The following is an 8753-nucleotide window of genomic DNA, read 5'->3' on the forward strand; positions in this document are numbered from 1 at the left end:
CTCTGTATAGGCTTTATTTTTAAAAATGTTATTGCAAAATTGTGTTTAAGATTTTCATAACTGTGTGTTGTAAAGATACACAGGTAATTACTTTCTTGGGAAAATACCGATTTACCAATATTCCAATATTCAAATACAAAAACGCTTAAAGCGAATTAAACAGAAAAACTATATTCTTAAATATTAATAACAAACAAACTTTCCATAATAAAATAAAAATAAACTAAATAAAGAGAGAACGAATTTAAATTTTATTTTTAAAAAAAATGTGGAAAGCCCAATCTTGAATTAATAGATTCTCATTCACAAACATTTTTGTAAATGTATTAATTAACAATAATATTTTGTAAACTTTTATATACTCTTGCTAACTTCATAACAGACTCTGTTGGCATTACCAAGGCAGTCTACTAGTACTCAACAAGTCAAAGTTAATCAGTTAATACTAAAATAATAATAATTATACGTATATATGTGTGAATAAGTTTTGTTGATAATTATTTTATTAAATCAGGGTCAAAACTCATGAAGACATACAAATTTATCTATAATCGTATAATAAATTATTAGTAATTAAAATGTCGTGTAGAAATAGTTTTTTTATATTTAATAATTTCTTATTAATTATTAGTTTAGTTAGCGTGTTTAATTATTGTAGTATTAATTCACGTAAGTAATTTATTCTATTGTTATTTATTATTCAAAAACAGTCTTCTATGTTCTGTTATTGAAATTCCATTGTATCTACGTTTGAAAATCATAAATATTTAATTGTTACTTTCAATGGTACTTAAATATATAGAATCACATAAGACTAGTTTTCAAGATGAGCTCTTAAGTCGAAAAGTTGAAAAAAAAAAACAAAACATTGTATACTACTTGCTAAACAAACAAATAAGGGACTAATTTCTGACAACCTTAATTGATAATAATTATTTACTCGTGACTGATATCCAAGGGTAAGGGTGACCCTAATATAGCAAAGAACTTTTAAATATTTATGCATGTGAATAGGATATCTCAATTGGTTAAATCGTAGCTCGATTAAAAAAGGATTTAACAACGCAGATATATAGTGATTTTTTTCGGTTATATAACTTTTTATACCAAGTATATGAAAGATACCAAGGTATACTAAGTTTAGTCCCGAGTTTGTAACGCTTAAAATTATTGATTCTATGAACAAAATTTTGGTATAGGTGTTGATAAAATCACCTAAATAGTCCATTTCCGATTGTCCATCACGATTACTCAAAATCGAAATAAGATATCAAGATGAAATTTTTATAGCATGCTGAGGTCGTAAAAAGTGAGGTCGAGTTCGTAAATGAGCAACATAGGTCAATTGGGTCTTGGGTCCTTAGGACCCATCTTGTAAACCGTTAAAGATAAAACAAAAGTTTAAATATAAAAAATGATCCTTATAAAAAATAAACCTCTTTTGTTTGAAACATTTTTTCGTAAACATCACTGTTTACCCGTGAGAGCACAAATTATGCGCTAATTGTATAGTATGTATTAATATGGGTAAATCAGTTGTATGTGTGTGACATGTATGCATGTGTAATGTGACAGAGTAATCAACACTGTCCATACATGGTATTTCAACAATTAACTCAATTGTTTGTTTTCACTTGTTTAGAGTGTAGTTATTACTTTCTTATGGGAAGATTCTTAATATTCTCCGCCCCCCAACCCACTTTTAATATTACAAAATTTTATCTTTAAGCAACTTTGGTTGGAGATTTCATGTTTTTGACAAAATGCAATGCCATTACCAAAAAAAAAAGCGTTTAAGAGTAAGAAACGTTAAATGAGGGAAAATATAACTTGCTGAAGTGCTGAATCTGAGAAAGAAAGAAATTTTAATTAATAGAAAGAAGTATTTCATCTTTTTGATTAAATATTCATTTTCCGTTTCAATAGTCCATGAATTTTTTTTCTGAGCTTTTAATGATTTAAATATAAATTTCCATAATATTTTTACTTCTTATGGATTTTCTTGAATTTATGTGAACCAAAATTGAGAACATGGAAGCGCTTTTGTAACATGTTACATGATCCTTTAGTCTGCTAATTTACAATGCTCTATTTATTTCCTTAATAAGGAGAAAATATAACAAACACATGCCTTAATAATTTAAATTTAATTCTTATTACGTATAATAACAAAAAATTATCAATTTGACCTTAACCGCAAAATAGATATTGAAGTGTTTTTTAATTTTGATTTGTTTTGGGTAAACTTACAGAATTTGTTCTTTTTATTATTATTTGATATGTATGTGTGTACGTGCGAAAGTTTGAATACACGATTGGGCAATGTTTTTAGGAAATCGAACTCTCGTATCTGTTTGTTTGTACTTTCTACCCTCAATGGCTTCATGCTCTTGTAAATATTGGGCAATAATATAAATGCTAGTTTTGGAAAATTTACCTTGTAAAATTGTTGTTCGAAATTGGCCAAAATGCGTGTAGCTCGAAGAGGAAAAGTGGTAAATGAATACCTAGGAAAGCTCTTGGGCTGCAGCTAATGATGGCTGAAGGGGGAAAAGTGGGAAATGAACACCGAGAGAAGCTTCTAGACTACACCAATGATGACTATATCTGCCAGATTTTCTAGATCTGTAGTGTTGTAAGTTAAGAAGATTCAAGCAAATCACGCTTGCCATCGCTTATTTCAGAATTCTAACAGGGTTTTTTTTCCTACTTTGACGGATAATTCCACCGAATGGGTAAAATAAAATATTTATAAAGACCATTTGGTATTTACAACACCAACCTATCATTATTAAGAAAAGTTGACCCTAATTTAAAACTGCGATCAAATACCCAATAATATCAGTCTACCATGAATTTGTTATTTTTACGAACTCTTCTCTATATAAGCTTTAGGTAATTCATGTACACAGAACGGCCCTTTTATCTAGTAACAAACAATTTAGTGTAAATCAATCTTTAATCTAAAACCATAATAACGATTGCAATTTGGTACCAAATAACCATTGATTTTCTTTTTAGAATACGTACAACGAGAATGTAAAACACCAAACAACGAAGATGGGGAATGTATAAAAATTCAAGACTGCCCAATTTTATACAACAAGTTAAGCATTAGAAATAAATCACCTGCCACAGTTGAATTTTTACAAAAATCCCAATGTGGTGTTGTAAATGAATCTCCATTGGTATGCTGTGGAACCCTTGGTGAATTTGCCACAACATCTAGAACTACCTCTACTGAAGGATATGCATTTAATACAGGTGAACGATTTGGTAGTCAATCTTCTTTTAGTGGCAATAATCAAAACGGTCAAAAAGATCGAAATAGACAGTTAAGGCTATTGCCATCTCGTAGCGAATGTGGGGTACAATCATCGACTTCCCGTATATTTGGTGGGGAATCCACAGATCTCGATGAATTTCCATGGATGGCATTGCTGGAATATGAAAAAAATGGAAAGAGTACTGGATTTTCTTGTGGTGGTGCATTAATTAGTAAACGCTATGTACTTACCGCCGCACATTGTGTTACAGGTGCTATTACTAGAAGTAATGGAAAATTGTAAGTAGCTAAACAACTACGATATTTTCAAAACCGAAGTTGCAATAAATCCCTTTCGTGCTGCGGACGTAAAAAGTGAGATCGTTTTCGTAAATGAGCAACATAGGTCAATTGGGCCTTGGGTCCGTAGGACTCATTTTGTAAGCCGTTAGAGATAGAACTAAAGTTTAAATGTAAAAATTGTTCCTTATAAAAAATAAACAACTTTGTTTGAAACATTTTTTCGTAAACATCACTGTTAACCCGTGAGAGCGCAAATTATGCGTAAATGGTAGTATTATATGGGTATACCAGTTATATGTGTGTGACATGTATATACGTATGTGTAATGTGATAGAGTAATCAACACTGTCTGTACATGGTATTTCAACAATTAACTCAGTCACTGTTTGTTTTCACTTGTTTTTTCTTTAATTTCTGTCTTTTACAGATTTAGTGTAAGACTAGGCGAATATAATACTGACACGGGTGTTGATTGTGTGCCAAATAGTGGCTGTAACGAACCACCAGTAAATGTTCGTGTTGATAAAGTTATTCCACATGATAATTATGATGACCGTGTTCGAGGAAAATTCAATGATATCGCGTTAGTTCGATTAGAGCGTGATGTTAAATTTTCATGTAAGGTTTTTGCATTTCTTTTCGTGGAATTTTAAAAATAATTGAAATTTTATAATTATGTTTACAGATTTTATAAAACCAATTTGTTTGCCATTGGATACCCAAAATGATTATGTACAACCAGGAGATAAATTATTTGTTGCTGGATGGGGATTAACTGAATTAAGTAAGAAAATTTTTCATATTACTTGATAAAAATAGAATTTGACTTGAAAATAATTACGGGAAAATTTTATCACCACTTTGATAATATAATAAGACGATGATGGAATTTGTATTTCGTCCCTTTTTACGCGATAACTTCCCACCAAATTTATTAACTTTTTGGATGAATTTTTTAACAATTTCACCTTTTATAAAAAACAAAGTTCTTACTTAAATTTTCCTCTTTCTTTTATCAGTTACTTACGTAATGTATCACCTAGAACCTTCTGTGATTGATAACACTTACGACTGCATTCTACATAAAGAACTGTCATTCCATTTTTCTATTAAAATGACCTACCTTAGCAAGAAAAAACAAAGCAATACCTTACATTAAGACAGCCTAAAACAAACGCTTTTCAATGTACCTTACAGTTTTATGGAGAAGTGTAGGAAACACTAGAATTACCCTTTAAAACTCCTATTGAGATATACACAAAGAATTAAAATATGACCTTTCCGAGAAGATGAGGTGTATTACTTTGCATAAGTTGAGTATATAGACACGGATAACTTTTAAGAATTATTGCTAAGTGGAAAACCACTACCAGGGGGGAAAGTGTTTGGCGAACTAAATTTAAGTGATATTTCGCAGTAACTATATTGTTTTTTTCGAAAATTGCTATAAATTATATCTAATTGCTATAATTGTATAGAATAATATATTCTATACGCCTTGCGTATGAAAAATTTCTTTTATCTCCATTTCTCGAAGGCTGAATTAATTATTCAAAATTACAGGGGTGGGATCGGGATTTCACGTATGTAGCTTTGTTACAGGACAAGCACGTACGTAACACCCAGACTCTACCCTTGCAAGACACATCTAAATTTATGAATGAAGCTATGGTTCTTATTATTTTATTTCGAATCAAAAAATTGAAAATAAAGACATGTTTCTGTTCATTTTAAGAGGGAATAAAAATATAGTATTTCTTTTTTTTTTAACAAATGTGTATGTATTTTTTATTTGTAGATATTTACAGTCCAGTAAAATTGAAACTACGCTTACCACTAGTCAATAATGACGATTGTAGAAAAAAATTTAAATTGGCGAGAGTAACTTTGCGATCAAATCAAATATGTGCTGGTGGCGAAAAAGCTAAGGATTCATGTAAAGGTGACAGTGGCGGACCATTAATGAGTGTATCGAAAAATGACGCTGATAAATGGTATGCAGAAGGTATTGTATCATTTGGTACGGAGTGTGGAACAGCTGGATGGCCTGGTATATACACCAAAGTATCTGAATTTCTTGATTGGATTATTAATAACATTGAATAAAAATTTTAAATGTATTGGCGTTTGTTATTTTATTTCTTGTCACTTCAATGAATCAATGAATTTCTTGGAAGTTCTCAAAAAAAAAGCTGCGATTTTGATGATTTTGTTTTTTAATTTTTATTATTTTATATTATTTCAAATCAGAAACCTTCGACAGGGAGGATATGTATAAAAATCACTAATGATAGAAGTTTGAAATTTCGCGAGGATATTGATTTTATACTGTAAGTGAATAGTTTCAATCACCCCTTCGTACTTCGACAAATATCTACGATTGGTCTGTGTTTCGCATTTTGGATCAAGTAGTAATAATGGAAATAATTTAAATTTTAAAATTTAACTTGGATTTTATTAGCGAATAACTTGGATACAAATTTTTTTCTCATTTTTAGCTTATATAATACGCAAAAAGAATAAAATAAAAAATATAAAAAATAACTACTAAGTTTCTACACTAAAAAAATTAAAAATTGAATTTAAAATAAATTTAGTATCATAGAATCCAATTAAGTATTCTTCCATTGTGATTACTTGTAAAAGTTTGTTAAGTTTCAGAGGAACGTCTAATTTTCAGAATTTTGCGAAACGAATAAATTACTCGGATCTTTTTGAATAGCACAATTTTTTACCTCGCATATAAAGAAAAACCATGTATGATTATTTTTCAAGTATTTTTCAAATTCGGTTGTGCATTGTAAACTAAAAATTTTGGATTTACAAATTAATAGCTTTAGTAATGTTGATTAATGGCCGATATTCTTATCAATATGAGACATTCATACGCAAAAGGCTCAACTGAGTGAGACTTACTAAAATTATGCATTTAACGAATTTATAATAATTATACGTTAAAATTATTATCCTGCCAAAAAAATTTATCGTGGCCATTGTCTTGTCCATGGTTCACCTCTACCTTCTGTTATGGTAGCAGGGTACTCTTTGGCACCCGGTTGAATTGGTTCTGTTGGAAATGGAGTAGGCCTTCTATGTTGTTGATACTTTGGCATTTGTGATGGATGTGGAAAATGTGGATTTACTAATTTCGGCACAGCTTCTGGAAATGGTGCTATTTTTTCGCCTACTCGACGTTCTGCATGGACACCAACATTGGCTCCTGGTGGACTACCAATAATAGCTCCACGATTATGATTAGCTAAGATTTTAAATTAATAAAAATTATACTTATTGCTATGATTTTTTAGCGGTTAATTCATATATTACCTTGGGAAAGTTTTTTCAAAATTTGTGGTCGTATGATTTTTGCAAGTGTTAGATGTTTATCAAATCTTGTTCGGATGGACATTATATATTTGTTATTTCCGGTTAAAATTTTATTGAATCCTTTACGTATGAATGTCAGTCAACTCTTTTAGTATAGAATTAAATGAATTGTTGTTATTTATTTAGAAAAAAACAACTTATCTAATTTCAAACGCACTTGATCCCAAACTTTGTTTTGAGGTCACATACAGTATATCACACATAAATTTGGCCTAGGAACTTAATCGACTTTACTAAAATATACAGAATGGGACTGAAAAGTATGCGGTTACGAAAAAATTGTAAAAAAAATATCACTAATTATTCAAAATTCTTTTTTATCCCTTTAAACTATTAATCAAATTAACTTAAACTCAAAACTCAATTCGCGCCTCTTTATAAAAGACGGTGCCTGCAGGATAAGGGTTGTGAGCCCATAAACATGAAACACTAACCCCCTTTTGACAACCGAATGCTAATTTTATATGCTAAGGCCAAAGAAGTTTAACCTTTCAATGGACTAAGAAAAATTAAGGCCAATGAAGGGCAATTAATGTGTTAAAAAACATGGATGAAAATATTATGCCCAAGGTGCTTAAAATAGCTCTAAAATTTTCAGAACCTACTCAATCCAATAATTAAAGTTAATGTTTCATGTTAAAAATCTCGACCACTGATGGTGGAAAGTTTTCTGAAATATATATTTTTTATTTTTATTGTAGTTTTTTTTCGGCGCGACACCTAGACATAATAAAATAAATAGTATGAAATAGTTTCTGAATAATTTTATTTTTATTGGAAATACCCAGTGATACTGAAATCTCTTTTGAGGTTAATTTAAAGATAAGAACCGGATGAAAAAAAAGAATATATAGATATATACATTTTTATATTGATTGAACCTCACATTATTAATCGTAAATTTTATTTAAAATGTGAATACACTGAAACAGATCCTTGGGAGTCTTGAAAAATGACATTCTGGAAAGGCATGTTCTTGAAAGTAAATCAACTTACATGATAATTTTCGATACTCTAGATCCATTTGGACATCTGGGGGGACGCGGACTGTGCACCCATAGATTAAAAACCCAAAAAAAATTTTTTGAAAGAAAAAAAGCATCCAGGCATAAGAAGTTCCCGGTTGAAAACACATTCTTAACTCTAATACAACCTGCATACCGATTTTTAGTCCTCTAGCTCAATTTGGAGAGCCTGCAGAGATGTTCAAAGGCATAAAAATGTTGAAAAGCAGTTTTTATTCGATTAAAGTTTTATTTCGATGCGTATGAGTATATTTTCGAGGAAATATGACTTAACAATGTGCGTAACTTATATTACAGTATTCAGTAAGCAGCGCGATATAATTAACATGCAAATTATTGAACTATTTGTTTCTCAACATGAGTGTTCAGTTTGAGTCTTAATCGTGTACTACATAATTTTTATTGGTCAATATGCGTAAACTATTTATCGTTTGGTTAGAAATTGCATGATAACTGACGAGAAAATAATGAAACAATACCGAACACATGTGTTCTACTATTACCAAGCTTCTGTTTTAAAGGCTGGGCAGTGATGTTTAGTTTTCTCCTGCTCCTCGTTTCTACCGTAGCTTTGTAGTTACTACAACTGCAGTTTTCTGTAATTATCTACATTGCAATGTGCAATTTTTTGTGTTTCAGTAGGTACTTGCCTAGATTTACCTATATTTTCCAAACCCTACAATGTCTGGGCTATGTGGCAATCATCATAGTTTCGCACTAACACTTAACCTTTTCTCAAAGAATTAATTTTAATCTGTTGCCGCGTTTCATGG

At 30.4% G+C, this 8753-nt stretch overlaps 2 protein-coding genes across 2 annotated transcripts; one reads left to right on the plus strand and one right to left on the minus strand.

Annotated features, from left to right (window-relative positions):
• Nucleotides 1-391: 391 nt before the first annotated feature.
• Nucleotides 392-5688, plus strand: LOC123305334 (phenoloxidase-activating factor 1-like). The gene is made up of 5 exons (XM_044887021.1): nt 392-669; nt 3022-3565; nt 3996-4186; nt 4254-4352; nt 5367-5688. The coding sequence occupies exons 1-5, from the start codon at nt 579-581 to the stop codon at nt 5672-5674; spliced, it is 1233 nt and encodes a 410-aa protein (XP_044742956.1). The 5' UTR covers nt 392-578; the 3' UTR covers nt 5675-5688.
• A 497-nt stretch (nt 5689-6185) lies between these two features.
• On the minus strand, nt 6186-7053 carry LOC123305335. The gene is made up of 2 exons (XM_044887022.1): nt 6896-7053; nt 6186-6827 (listed from the first exon to the last, which is right to left on the minus strand). The coding sequence occupies exons 1-2, from the start codon at nt 6975-6977 to the stop codon at nt 6550-6552; spliced, it is 360 nt and encodes a 119-aa protein (XP_044742957.1). The 5' UTR covers nt 6978-7053; the 3' UTR covers nt 6186-6549.
• Nucleotides 7054-8753: the final 1700 nt, after the last annotated feature.

Source organism: Chrysoperla carnea, chromosome 1 (genome assembly GCF_905475395.1).
Source record: "Chrysoperla carnea chromosome 1, inChrCarn1.1, whole genome shotgun sequence".
NCBI classification, from domain to species: Eukaryota; Metazoa; Arthropoda; class Insecta; order Neuroptera; family Chrysopidae; genus Chrysoperla; species Chrysoperla carnea.

What these genes read in the sequence shown, in the direction of transcription:
- LOC123305334 (XM_044887021.1), top strand. Translation starts at nt 579, where the DNA reads ATGTCGTGTAGAAATAGTTTTTTTATATTTAATAATTTCTTATTAATT. An exon ending in TTATTGTAGTATTAATTCAC is followed by an intron (nt 670 to 3,021) that starts GTAAGTAATTTA and finishes TTTTCTTTTTAG; the next exon opens with AATACGTACAACGAGAATGT. An exon ending in GCGTGATGTTAAATTTTCAT is followed by an intron (nt 4,187 to 4,253) that starts GTAAGGTTTTTG and finishes TTATGTTTACAG; the next exon opens with ATTTTATAAAACCAATTTGT.
- LOC123305335 (XM_044887022.1), bottom strand. Translation starts at nt 6,977, where the DNA reads ATGTCCATCCGAACAAGATTTGATAAACATCTAACACTTGCAAAAATC. An exon ending in TTTGAAAAAACTTTCCCAAG is followed by an intron (nt 6,828 to 6,895) that starts GTAATATATGAA and finishes TTAAAATCTTAG; the next exon opens with CTAATCATAATCGTGGAGCT.